General features: G+C 47.6%; 1 protein-coding gene across 1 annotated transcript in view; it reads right to left on the bottom strand.

The window, feature by feature from the left end:
* The window catches only part of EXD3 (exonuclease 3'-5' domain containing 3), a 301,394-nt gene that overhangs the window by 222,503 nt on the left and 64,384 nt on the right, over positions 1 to 14,507 (bottom strand). The window contains 1 exon segment of the mRNA XM_032708164.1: positions 12,124 to 12,237. Within this exon segment, the coding sequence (XP_032564055.1) occupies positions 12,124 to 12,160 (37 nt within the window). The 5' untranslated portion in view covers positions 12,161 to 12,237.

The raw sequence follows: 14,507 nt of genomic DNA, 5'->3' as shown, positions 1-14,507 counted from the left end.
ATTGGGTTGAGATGTGGGAGGGGGGGGGATGGAGCTAGGGAATTGGAATTTGGGCTATCTCAAACCATGACAACACCCCTGCTCCTGTCACCCGTGTGCACCCACCCAGAAACGTCCAGCTGCAGGACAAAGCCATGGTACTTAATCCAGGAGCTGGCTGGACACACTGGATGTGACCTGGGGTCACAGTGGCTTTAATGTATCCTGTTCATTTAGGAGAAGAGAAGAACACCCACAAGCAGAGAGAAAGGACAAGGTTTACTTAGACACAGGTATATTAGAAAAACCTAAAAAAGTACAGCTCAGCAAGTTAATTCCAGAGGCTGCCTTGCTGTGGTGGCAGGAAGAGTGGGGTGTTCAGCAACAAAGCTGGAATGGAAAAGTGAGAGGCTGTAAGTGGGACATCCCTCTGTGTTTCAGGGGATATTTGGAATATACATGTTGCACCAAGGGAGATTTAAGTTGGATATTAGGAAAAATTTCTTCACTGAAAGAATGGTCTGAAATTCCATGAAAGAATGGTTCTTCACTGAAAGAAACAGTGGAGTCACCATCCCTGGAGGGACTGAAAAGCCATGTGGCACATGGGGACATGGGTTAGTGGTGGCCTTGGCAGTGATGGGGAAATGTTGGACTCAATGATCTTTGAGGGCTTTTCCAACTTAAAGAGTTCTGCGATTCCACATAAACCACTCAGAGTAGGTTTAGATGGAACTAAACAGAAGACGAAGGAGAAGGACAGCATGTGTCAGCCTGGTTTCCCATGGGCTCATTCCTGTTTGGGAACTACGAAGGACTGGACTTAAAGTCTTCTTGGTCTTCAGCCTCACAGGAAAATCAATACTGATAAATATTGATTATTATCGAAAAATTAGCTGTCAACTGTGAAACAAGGAAGCTGAGCCATCTTTCACATACTTATCTGTTCATCACTTGGCCTATTGAAAATGCACATATAATTTAAAATAAAATATTCATTAAGGCCTTTTGCATGTCATCATATCCTATAGAAGACCCAGACCACTCACTACAGTGCATCCATCATTCACAGGGCAAATTGTGCCAGATACAGGACCTGCCACCACAGACCTGTTCGGAACAATGCTGGGGTTTGGAGGACCTCAGCCATGTGGGCACACGGTTAGCATAATGATGGTGTAGTAAAGAATGCAAAAAGTCTTAAAAATGAGCACAATCAGATATTGAAGTGAAGGATAATTAACATGTGGAGTCAGTAATCGTTTAAACAAGTGAGCAGCAAGGAACAGAGCAAGAGGAAGGGTATGGGAACACCTCTTCAAGGAGAGCACCAAGCACTGCATGGGATTAAGGATCAAAGTGCCTGTGCACTGTCACACAGCCTCAGTCTGAGAGGGCAACACACACTGACAGATGTGTGGACTGCAGTGCCTACCTTCAGCAATTCTTCATGCTACCTGGAGCATCTGCCAGCCAGGAGCTGCACAGACTGCATAGAATCAGAGAATCTTGGCATCGTTAAGGTTGGAAAAGACCTTTAAGATCATCAAGTCCACTATCAGCCACATTCACCACTAAACCATGTCCCCAAGGGCCAAATCCAAACATTTTTTGAATGCTTCCAGGGATGGTAACTCCACTACTGCCCTGGGCAGCCTGCTCCAGTGCTTCACAACCCTTTCTGAGAAAAATTTTCCCTAATATTCAATCTAAACCTCCCCTTGAGGCTGTTTGATGAGCCATTCTAGCTTGTAGCTGGTTCAGCAGGGAAGGAGCTAGCTTTGGACCTCTGGGAGCACTGAAGCAAACCCATTAGGGAGGCTGTACTGGCTCCGCTGGCAACACAAAAACATCACCCCATTTAACACAAAGCCACATACACAACCTGACCCTCTCCATGAGCGAGTGAGCTGGTGTTACCTAAAGCCCTTCCCAAGTGGTTCCTCGCCTCCACTGCCACTTTCTTTATTTCAAAGACATTTGAAAAGGAGATCTTTGAAATCTCCCTATGGGACTTACACTCAGCCAAGGATGTCCTGATCCCTCAAATGCAATCCCTTTACAGTCCTCACTGGGACCACTTCGACATTTTCTTGCAAGTCAGCAATGCCACCAAGACCTTTCAAAGCAGCACCTCAGGCTCTCCATTACAGGGCAGGAAGATGATGCACTTCTTCCACAAAGGGAAGTGGAGCAGTTCACCCAAAGTCTCCCAGCAGAATCCCTGAGGAAGCAATTCTGACCTCCCTCATTTTCCCATCACTATGGATCCATCTGTTTGAACAAACACTTCACATTCATTCCAGCCTCGTATCAGCACCTCTGGAAAGCCAGTGCCCAGCTGAAGGCACAAGCCCTCTGGGTGTCAGGGGACACAGGGACTCTCCCCATGAGCTGTGCCTGAGTCACTACAGTTTGTGCAGCCTCCTCTCACCACCTGGGGTTCCAGCTGCACCAGTCCCTTCTTTTCAGGGCTACCAAAAACATCCCATCACAATTAGGAATCAGTTCTCTAAGAACAGGTCTGATTCCCAAAGCCCTCTGGGAAACAACAGGTGAGCTTTGCTACCTGTGTTATCCATCCTGGCAGACACAGGGTAGAGCAAATCTGCAGGAGAAAGTGCATTCCTACTTACTTCATGTAAATTTTGTTTTCCCAGTTGGTGTACATATTTAAGGCAGTATCAAAGGAACAAAATGGGAACCCAATCATTGTCTCTGGCTTGGCTGGCTTACAGATCAACTCCCAGCCTTTAATTCTAGGAAGTGAGTGACCGCGAAGCCTCCTGACAGCCAAGGGCCCCCCTCTTTCCATCTGACTCCCTGTTTGTCTTGGAAGTAGCCAGGTTAAGGCTGCCCCATTCAGCCTGCAGCAGAATGCAAGGCAGATGGAAAGAGGAAAAGACAGACAGACACTGCAAAGACTGAGAGACAAAGCCTGGTGGTGGGATGAAAGAGCATGGAACGAAGGCAAGACCCAGCCAAGCCAAACAAAGTTTTCCTTGAGTGATTACATCTGCCAGAGAGTCCCCAGCTTGCACTCTCCTTGCTGAGAAATTCCTTTAATTGTGTCTAGGACATTTTAAAAATCCGAAGAAAAGCTCCTCTGTAATCATGAGAGCTCTGAACTGTGTGAACTTTTGTCATGCTGCATTGCTGATAGCTCCCTGCATACTTCTGCAACTGAAACATGGCTCTGCAGAAGATATTGCTGAGGTAGAGCCCTGGGGAGGGAAAACCGATAATAAATCTTCATTTCTTTTTCCCCAAGAAAAAACAAACAATTTAGACAAATACTTCTCCCTCCCAATGTCTGTGTGGCTCTGTGCAAAGTGCATCCAGCAGAAAATGAAAAGAGATATGTCCTCAGATTAGCCAGAATTAAATGAGGTTAAATGAGCAACGTGCAGAGCCAAAGCCTACAGCTCTGTGAAACAGGCACCTCCCTGGAGGGCAGCAGGGACAGGGGCTCTGCCACAGCCACCAGAGCTGAGCTGAGGGTGGAGGGCGCAGAGGGGCAGACTGAACCTCCAGCACCTGCACCAGACAGGCTGCCACGGGCATTGCCTTGTGGATACGAAAATCAATACTTGGAAGTCAGAAGAAAGGTAAGTGTTAAGCAACTTTCAAGAGCTGTGAGCCTGCGTTGACCAGACACACTCCTGGGTTTAGCTGAATGCCATTGTTCTGTGGCTTCACATCATGGGTCCAAATACCTTGTGTGTGGCAAACCTCCTGGCAAACCTCCCTCAGCTGCAGGCCTGTTTTCCCAGCATAATTTGTTCTCCACCACTCGCTGTGATAACCAGAAATACCAGATAGTTGACAGACTCCAGGTACCTCATTTCTCTCCTCCACAACCCAAACATCTTCCTGCATACCTCAGGTAACTGGGTATTTGTATTTACTAAATGTGAAGGTCAGTCACTGGAATAAGCTGCAAAGGTAAAGCTCATTGTGAAAAGGCCAAACCAAAAATCACAGGGTGGGTGAGCTGGGTCTCACCTCGCCACAGTCACAACCCCCCCGTGTCACAGGTGTGGGGTACCCAGGGAGGTGAAATCATCACTGAGGGGGCAACATCAACCGGTCTGCTCCCCTGAAACAGCCACCCAAAGCTGTGATTTGGTGTGTGTACATTTTCTCAAGCATTTTGAATTAATACCTGGCTTTATTTCACTACTTCGTTGGTGCCAAGACATTTTACTCAGGACATACATTGTCCAAAAGCAAAGTGACTGTTCTCATTACAATCACAGAATCTCCTGAGCTGGAAGGGACCCACGAGGATCATCCAGTCCAAGTCCTGGCCCTGCACAGACACCTCAACAATCCCATCCTGTCCCTCAGAGTGTTGTCCAAACTCTCCTGGAGCTCTGGCAGCCTTGGGGCTGTGCCCACTGCCCTGGGGAGCCTGGTCAGTGCCCAACCAGCCTCTGGGGGAAGAACCTTTTGCTGAGATCCAACCTGACCCTGCCCTGACACAGCTCCAGCCATTCCCTGGGTCCTGTCCCTGTTCACACAGAGCAGAGATCAGTGTTGCCCCTCCGCTTCACCTCAGCAGAAAACCTACTTGGCCAAAACATGGATCTGTTCTTGCTGGGCCAATGAATTGAAGCAACTTAGTGAAGGGCCCAAGGTACCAGGATTGGGTACAAGCACATGAGAGAGAAGGGCAGGAGCAAGACCCTCCCTCACAGTCAACACTTCCATTTGCTCCATTCTGCCAAAACACACATCTTTCCTTATAACATATAGAGATCCACATTACTGACAGTGTAAGAGATAGGGATACCTAGCCTTTAATGACCTGCAGGGCAGGTACAATGTTAGGTTTTATGGGATCTACCATGCAGAAGACAAGGCTCAAACTTAAGATAAAACTCACACATAAGCCACAGGACAGTGTGGCCATGGGCTAATCAGCACCCTGAGCTCCTGGAGCAGGAGTCACCACCACTGCTGAAGAATGTCAGTGCACAGACAGATGTCAGCATCATCCAGATTTATTTAAACAGCATGTCTTATAGTAACTTTAAAACAGTATCTGTAACTTTAAAACAGAATTTATCCCTAAGATGGGCAGCCTTTCCAGACAGAACTGCCTCCTCTGCCCCCAGACCCAGCTCAACACTTCATGAAGAGCAGCATAGCCAGGATCGTGCCATGTAGAACACCAGCTCAGTATCTGCTGAATGACACCTCAACAACTGAAGGAAATCTCAGTGGAGAGAAACACCAGATGCTACTGAGGGAAGGGGTGACAGCGAGACCAGGTGGCACCTCTGAGACATGGAGCCTGAACTGAACCCATGAGCAAAGGGACCGGTGTCTCTGTAGCCCCCAGGTACAGGGAATAAACAGTCTGAGGGCCAAGGAGCTCCATTTGAGAACATCCACTGCAATAATCCCAATCCTCAAAACTGCAGAAGGTTCCCTAAAAACCTGCAGTTTGATGGGGAGGAGGTTGGGCTTTTGTTTTATGCTTATTTGCCTTTTTGTCTTCATGGATAACATTCACTTCCAGTAACTCCTGACCAACGTGGAAAAGGAGGATTTAACAATAAGTCCATCACAAGTAATGGCAACCCATGTGCTCTTATGAAACAATAACACACCAACATAAAATAAATCAGTGCCTTTTAATTTAACAATGTAAATTACCCTCCCACCTGCTGTGACTCTCCATAAGGAAAAAAAGCTGGAGGCATATTTACCAAGCTGTCTATCCCAGTCCCATTTTGAACTGGCCTCCTGCCCTGGGGTTAGACTGTAGGACTCTGTCATCTCTTGCACTCGTATGACCTAAGAAAGGGAATGTGGCCTTTTTCCCACAAGCCCAGAGTGAGAACATCATAAAAGCTGAACTTTAGCCCCCTTTTTGGGCAGGCAGCACAATAGCAAGGAGGATGCTGTTACTCCCCAGAGGCTCTGCTGCTGAAAAACATCACCAAGCTCAAGTAAAAGGTCAGTAGTTAGGATTGCATCTCTTGTTTTCTTCAGTTTTCCTCCTCCGTCAAAGGCAGTTCAACATTCTTTGCACACCCCCCTCCCTCCTTCTGAGAAATGCAGGAAGGAAGTGCTTGCAAAATAGTTTAATTTAAAAGAACGCACAATCACACACAGCAGACCCTGCTCCAGCCTCCGAGCAGGACGTTTCCACTGCCTCCCAGTTCCCACTACAGCACAAACGAATCCCTGCAGGGGCAGACCCATCCCTTTCTTCACAGACAAAACCCTCTGTAGGGACAGACACCTTGGGGGAAGAGCTGTGGCTATGTGCTGTAGGCAGCCCCCCCTGCTCCCCCACAACACACAACACCCCTCAGGGGACATCTGCCCAGGGAGCCAGGGCTATGGAGCAGGAAAGAAGGATGCAGGGAATCCTGTAACCTCCCAGGGCACTGCATGGGAACAGGCATCGAGAGGCAGGACCATAGTCCTGGCATGTAGGACACAGTCACCTCCTGTCTCTCTCACAACTAGTGCTTGTTTGATTTCACAGGATATTTCACCTGGACCTTGCTAGAATTTGGGAAGGTGTTTGGGCCTGTTGGATTTAACTTGACCCTTGTCTTCACTAGATTTATGTGAAAGAACCAGAGAGGGAGGAAACAACTATTATACTCCATTTCTTTTTGCAAAGATGAATGTTGAGACCAGCAGGCAATGCTTGGAAAACTCCTTCATTATCCATCAGTTTCTGTTGTATGACCACATATTCAATGTAAACATCATTCTCCCCAGACACAGTGTTCGTATCCCTGGGCAAACAGCACTTATTATCACAAGCCTATGTCTTTGTCTTTTCAAAGCCTTTGGCAGCCCCAAGGACTTCTCTTCCCTTGCGCCATGAACCATGACAGCCACTAGCACATGTCAGAACAGGCCGGCAGTCCCTGCCTGCTTTCCCTTCTTTGAGAATTCCCAGTCCTCCCAGCCCTGAACACCCCGGCACTTGCAGCCTCTCCCGGCACTCGGTGCTCTCGGCAGATCCCATCGTGTTGCACGTTCCTCACATTGCTCCGGGTTCATTCCCGGTTGGTACTCTTGGACTTGAAGGGGACACTGTCAACAAATCACAGTCTTGTCTCTTTTTTTAACCCATTGCTGTCACAGTGTATAATTAGATTAATAAAATAACTAAGAGAGCAGTGCACCTGGAGGAACGAAGCAGAATCACACCCACTGCCCATTCAAGGGATGTCTCACAGAATCACAGAATGTGCTGAGTTGGAAGGGACCCACAAGGATCAGCGAGTCCAACCCTCAGCCCTGCACAGGCCCATCCTCAAGGGTCACCCCCTGTGCCCCAGAGGATCAGCCAAACCCTCCTGGAGCTCTGGCAGCCTTGGGGCTGTGCCCACTGCCCTGGGGAGCCTGGTCAGTGCCCAACCAGCCTCTGGGGGAAGAACCTTTTGCTGAGATCCAACCTGACCCTGCCCTGACACAGCTCCAGCCATTCCCTGGGTCCTGTCCCTGGTCCCCCCAGAGCAGAGCTCAGTTCCTGCCCCTCCTCTGCCCCTCCCCAGGAGGCTGGAACTGCCATGAGCTCTGCCCTAAGTCTCCTCTACTCTTCTCATCAGGATGGCCAGAACAAGCAAAGACACAACCAGTTATTTTCTAGAAGGAAATTAAGAAATTTTGCATGCTGTTAACATGAGCACTTTCCCAGGTACAGTCAAACAGCTTCACAAAGGGGAAGATTAATACTGTCCCAAAGAGGGAAATGAGAGAGTCAAATGCCCCGAACAGGTTGGGGACTGCAGGGCTGCAGCAGGACCTGAAACCAGGTTGCTGTGTTTTGCCTTTTTAATTTTAAAGTTGACAGCTTCAACTTCCAGCACCTATATTCAGTGCTGAGCAGTAGGGAAACCTGCCATTCCCCAGCTCTAGGCCAGATGGGTGAGTTTGTGGGGTAATGTTTTCATAACCACGCAGCCGGTACTGCTATTTATTATCCATTCCATTCCCAGTAACTTCTTTTTCAATTGCTGTTGTTCATTTGCATTTCTGGTAGACTTAAAAACAATTGTTAGCACTGTAGAAATGCTTTCAGTTTTTAATGAGGGCTCCATAATCCTGCATTCTGTAAAGATCTTAAATAAGAAATAATTTCTGTCCCACAGAGTACTGTAAAGGCATTTAAGGAGCTTACTGCCCACCCCACGCCTGTTGTAAGCCCAGACAAAGGACAATAACAATGTGAAACAGGAGAATGAAGGAAAGAACCCCAGAAAGGCACATATGGCTGGGCAGAGAAGGTGTTCCCGCAGGTAGCCAGCACAGAGCTGGGGATTTTTTTTGCTTATCAAGACTGTTAAGAGTTACACACAGCAAAAAAGTATAGAAAGCATAAACTGCGTAAAAAGATATGTCACAAGTACCCCATCCCATGGTCAGTGTGCATGCAGGGACAGAATGGGCAGATTTCAGGAGCATATAATTTCCTTCTGGGAAGTCTTTACCAGTTACTTCTGCAACTCCAGCCTAAAAACCTTCTCAATAAACAACACACACTTTCCTTAATTCAAGAGGTTACACTCGTATTCAAGTTTCATCCCAGTTTTGCCAAAACAAAGCCTTAACTAAATACTGTTTTGACCCTGAGCACACTGGACACACTGTTAAGGTGGTCATGCTGCAGGAATTACTGACAGAGGCTTTTTCAGGGAGAAAAGTCCAAGGAAAGGTTGATGGAATTCTGTAGCATCAGTTAATTCAGGAAAAAAGCAACCCCACAAAATTTTTCTTACACTATGAGCAACTGCTGAAGTTTCAGGGGAAGTTCCAAATTTACCATTAGGCTGGACTCTTAACTTGAATTATACCCCCCAATGACCCAAATGGAGAAGTCTTGGAGGTGTTTTATCTCCACACTAATTCACCAGCTGATGTGCTTGGCTGAGCCTGAGGCTGGGCTCAAACACAGAGCTCAGTTCAGGCAGGGCAGCATCAGTGTGAAACAAGTAGGACAGGCACAAGGGCTTTGGTGGTTCAGTCTCTCCATCTCTCTCTTTCCATTCCCATGTACAAGCCAGTCCTCTTGCTATTGGACAACCTACTAGGGGGGAGCTTTGGAGCATCTCAGGCCAGGGAACAATCAATGGTTCAAAAATAGTGAGAACACAGTAATGTTAGCAGGCTCTGTCTGTGAGGATGCTCACACCTGGACTGACCAATCCAGGTGCTCAGCTTACCCACAGAGCATTCTGGATAGGTGTGGAAGGAGAATTATGCCTCAAATATTGAGTCACAGAATCACAGAATTGTTAAGGTTGAAAAATTCCTTTAAGATCAAGTCCAACTGTCAACCAGCACCACCACCACGTTCAACACTGAACCACGTCCCCAAGTGCCACATCCAGGCTCCTCTTGAACACTTCCAGAGCTGGTGACTCCACCACCTCCCCGGGCAACTCAGTCCAATACCTGAACACTCTTTCAATGAAAAAATATTTTCTAGTATCTAATCTGAATCTGTCCTGGCACAGCTTAAGGCCATTTCTCCTCATTCTGTATCTTGGGACACGACCAAAGAGACCAACCACCACCTCACTATAACCTCCTTAAGGTAGTTGTAGGGAGAAATTCCCAGCTCGAAGTTTGTGAGGATACTAAAATCATAATGAAAAAAAATAAACCCAAACAGTTGTTTCAAGTTAAAAAAAGGTTACAGAGCAGACAGATCTGAAAGTATTACTGAAATATTGTAATGCAGAGTTTAAACAAAAGCAGTGACACAGAGAAAAAGATCCCAGTTCAGTTCTGAGTATCTTCTTGGAGAGAATCCTATTCAGCAAAGATGATTCAGTTAAAGGTCAGGCTTCCACCCTACTTGGTTCCTCCTTCTTTGAGGCATCACAGATGGCCTTTGCCTCAGCACTGCCCTGCCCTGCAGACCTGACAGAAAGCTCTGCCTCCATCCCAGTTAGTCACACATCACCCCAGGGTGCTCTGTGCTCTGGGAGCATCCCCGGCCACCTCCTTGGCTCCAGGCTCCACAACCTGCCAATGTTGTAAAGAGTGCCTCCACAACCTCTTTACTAAACATCAGCCCTTTTCCTTCTTTCCCCCTCTTTTTCCTTTGGTAAGCTGCTTCTTCTAAAGGGGAATTTTGACCATTAAGCTCTCAGTTCCAAAGGAAAAGGAAGGGAAGCCTAGTGCCCTGCTGTCAGACACAGCCACAGCAGGAGCTGGCCCGTGCCCAGGTCCCAGGGTGCTGCTCCCGCTCCTCCCTGCTGTTTATCCCAGCCGGGTGTTTTTCCCCTGGCGCTGCCACGATTGTTTGGCCAGGTTGAGTGATGGATGGTGGAGAAGGCTGTGTCTGGAAATGTGCTCCCAAGTCGACAGGAAGCCCGGGAGGCCTTTGCCAGCACTTCCTTCCTGTATACAAGGGGAGGACAGAATGGGAAAAACCTTGGCTGTCTCCTACCCTGAGAAAAACGCTCCCCTTCCAGCTGGATTACAGTAACAATATTTTAATCTTTCACAAGATTATAATATCCTTCCTCTCTAAGTATAGTTACAGTGGCAGCTGAGAATGAAGTGAACACTCAATAGGTGGTGCTGGAAGCTGAACAAATGGAGGCCCAAAGTGGAAGATCCCTATCTTCAGCCAAGATATAAATCCCCAGTGGATCACACCTGTCTAACCCAGGACTTGACTCCAAGAGTAACCAGGACTAAGCACTTCAACAGAAGGTATAAAATGCACACATTGGAAATGTGTCCCTCTGGACAACTTCTTTCCTGTGCCTGTTTTAGAGACTGGATCTAAACTCAAACCACAACATTCATTACCCTTATAAAACACAAGGCTGCAACGAGCCATCTATGAATATTTTGACTGCACATTTCTCACGAGCACCCAGGACGTGTTATAGAGACTTGCCTTGAAAGCCTTTTTCCAAAAACCCAGCCCCAATGTCCTTTTGTGGATGATTCATGAATCTCCACACATCCTGATGTGTAATCATCACCTGTTCACAGTAATAATACGTGCTGAGTATTACAGAATAGATACTTCCCCCTACCACAGGAATTTTTCTAAAATTTTCCATTCTTGAGCTCCCAGATTCAAACCCATAGACAACAGCAAGGGCTTTAGTGCAGGCAGGTGTTCAGAATCCCAGACTCATGAACTTGCTCTGCCTACAGCCACGTGGCCTGTGACAGCCAGAGCAGGGCACACGGGGTGTGGTTCTAAGGACACCCTCCTGGTTGTCCCAGCAAGGGGGTATCCCAGCAATCCCCTCAGGCACATATTGTCTGGGCCAGTTTGCCCAAGCAAGTCTGAAAAAGGAAGGAAGAAATTCTCAGGACTCTTGACAACAAAAGAAAGCTCCCCAAACCTGTGAGCAGACAGCCCTCCTAACAGCCTGTATTTCTGACAAAGGCCTCAGACAAAAAGACCTCACCCATGAACAAAGAGTGGGGAACAATGGGAACTGTCAAAAAAAAGCCCTCATGTCAGAGCTAAGAATGCCCCTTGACACATCCAAAAAAGCCCAGGCTGAGCAGAGCCTGGGAGGCCACAGGCACTGCCTCTGGCACCCGCCTCTCCCAGGCCCTGCCCCGGGGCAGAAACTGCCAGAAGCACTCAATGAGGCTGAATTCCAACAACCAAAGATGGGGATGGAAGAGGAGAGGAAATTTATGGTAGGTCTGGGCCAGAAAAAGTAACAAATTCCTGTCCATTCAATGTCTCCAGCAAGGATCCGACACTGAGACTTCACGGGACATCCGTGACAATGGTGTGTGTGCACGTGTTCCCTTTCTGCACAGGGAAACCAACTACCAAAGCAATTAGTGAGAGAATTAAACTATGGCTAAAAGCTGAATGAGTTGTCTAACACAGTAATAAAACCCTGTGTCTTCTGAACTGGTGAGAAGTTATAAAAACAATTGCTAGTAAATTTTTCAACCTGGACTAGAATTCTAAGAATTCTGATATCCAGATGTGGACAGGAAGCCTCAAAGACCCAATAACCTTCAGGGCATGCAATTTAGCACTGATTCACAGGTTTTGCTTTATTTGTGACTCAGCATTCTTCCAATAGCACTAAGAAAATAAATGGAAAGCAAATCATGCTGAATGAACAGGAGAAGACAGGCAAACACTTGGAGAAGCAGAAAACTCACCCATGGGCTGATCACTTGAGTCACTGTCCTGATTCATCCTCCCGAAGGTGGCACCAGATCAGGATGCTGAGGTTGGAGGTCTAAACTCAGAGATGGCACTCCAAGCTCTTGCTTCTAAAAAGAAAAAAGAGTTACTGTCAAATTGCAGGAACTTCACCCTGTATGACAAAGGGAATATCTCGTGTGTGGTCTGCTGTCCTTGAATCTAACAAGAGAGTGGAGAATCTACATGCAAGTACAACTTGGTGTAGGAGCCACAGTTACACATTGCCTGAAGATCAGAGAATTCAATGGTGAACTGAATTAAGTCAACCAAGAAACACTGAAAAGTGACATCTGAGATCTCATGCACGTTAAAGCAACATGTAGTTAAACCCACATCTGGATTCCTGGAACAGGTCAAGATGAGCTTTCAAATTTGAACTGCACAAACAGGAGTCCTAATGCTGTTTACTTGAGTAGCCAAACAAAACTCCTGCACAAGGCCAGGAGTTAACTTGATGATCCTGATGGGTCCCTTCCAACTCAGCACATTCTATGATTCTGTGAAAACCCCAGACCTATCTAACCCCAAATCAGACAGACCACGTGAAAGTATGTTTTTGCCACAGCTAAACAGCTCCTTCTCTTTGTTTTGCTTGCCCTTCCACTCATCACATCTTGACTGTGGTAGAGTTGGAAACACAACCCATGTCTCCCAAATCCCAGTCCAGTGCCTTAACCACCGCATCCTTCCTGCTGAATCACACTACAGGATTGTTTATCAGGAAGGAAATTCCCCCTCAAGAATACTCACTCTGAGTGTGTTGGTGGAACACAAATGCTTAAAAAAATACAAACAGACAGGCAATAACAACAAGTGATTTAAGTCCCTGTGCACCAGGCTGGAGGCACAGCAGTGTGTTGGATTTGTTGTTTGTAGCAGTGTAAGCGAGGCACATGAAGCAGGACATGACACAGAACAAGCAGTGCATCCGGGTGGCCTCACAGGAACAGCCTCCTGTCCTCAATGGATGACACAAGACTGAAAGCATCTCCTACACATTTAGCATGAGGCGTACCTGACTGAGGGGCACTCAGAAGGTTTAGATTCTTACCAGGCACCATGAAAGTCACCTTTGGCAGCATCTCATGCCAAGCTCCTAAGTGCAAGCAGTTGTATGGGATCCAGTGGGTCAGAATTAACCTCAACACGTTGTATGAGCAAAGGGCCTTTGCTTTCTTTAAGGTCTTTAGCCCAAAAATAAAAAAAAAGCAGGGTGTATGTGCAGGAAGATACCAAAAGTGGAACAAATAGGTTTTAGCCTAAACACACTTTATCCCATTGGTCTCCTAGAAAACAAAAAGGGCTGTAATTCATCCATGATCTGTCCAAAGACACAAACCCACCGAAATAGCACACTCATGGTCCAGGACTCTGAAGTATTTAGCTCTCCTCAGCAGTTGGGCAAAGGAGAATTTCCCCACTCCCAAGCAGTGGCTTCCCAGGTTCTGTCCCGTGAGACCCCACCACAGTAACCAACAAACGCACTTGGGCGGACGCCCAAAACTCAGACAACATTTCTGTGCACTCCTGTAAATGTCATTGAATGGAAATTCCAGCAGGACCTGAGGGACAGGGAACCAAACCCTCACAGTGTCCTGCGGTTACACTCGTACCTAGAGCAGCTTTAACAAGCCCAGCCACGAGGCAGGTCCTCCAGAGCAGAGCCAAGGGAGACTCCAGAGCCTCTGGGGCCGTGGGACAGCCAAGGGCCAGCACCTACCCACGGACACAGACAGGGCCCCCAGGCTCTGCTGGACACACCAGCCCCATAGGAAGGCACAGCTGGTCTGTGGGCACCCATGTGAACACCTGCAAGTTCCCCTCAACCAGCCCCTCTGTTTGCACTTCAGACTCCAAGACTGATCCCTGCTGATCTCCAGTCAGTTCAGAAGCAGCTCTCAGAGAAGTGCAGGGAGTACAGGTGCTGCTCTGGTGACACAAAGCCCCTCCAAGTGCACTTTGTGTGCGATTCATCCATCATATGCAGCACAGAGGCACCTCTGGGGAGCTCATCCCATGAGAAGTGATGTGAAGGTGACATCAGTGGAGTCACATGTTACTCTCTGGTGGAGTCCAGGGAGTCTTCATCTCAGGTGAAGGCATCCATGTGCCACAGGCTGAATCCCACCCTCTACCATTAACCCAAGCTGAACATCCCAGCTCTGCTGTCCCACAGGAACACACCAGAGAAAGGTAGGCACAGCACTGCCATCAAACAAACACCACAGCTCTGAGGTGCTGCCCCTCTGTCCGCTTAGGTGAGACCCATCCACCAATGTTGCCTCCAGCTCTGTGTTCCACAACACAAGAAGGACATGGAGCTGCTGGAACAAGTCCA

Source organism: Chiroxiphia lanceolata, chromosome 21 (assembly GCF_009829145.1).
Source record: "Chiroxiphia lanceolata isolate bChiLan1 chromosome 21, bChiLan1.pri, whole genome shotgun sequence".
NCBI lineage: Eukaryota > Metazoa > Chordata > Aves > Passeriformes > Pipridae > Chiroxiphia > Chiroxiphia lanceolata.
This window is presented reverse-complemented; position numbering and strand designations above follow the sequence as displayed.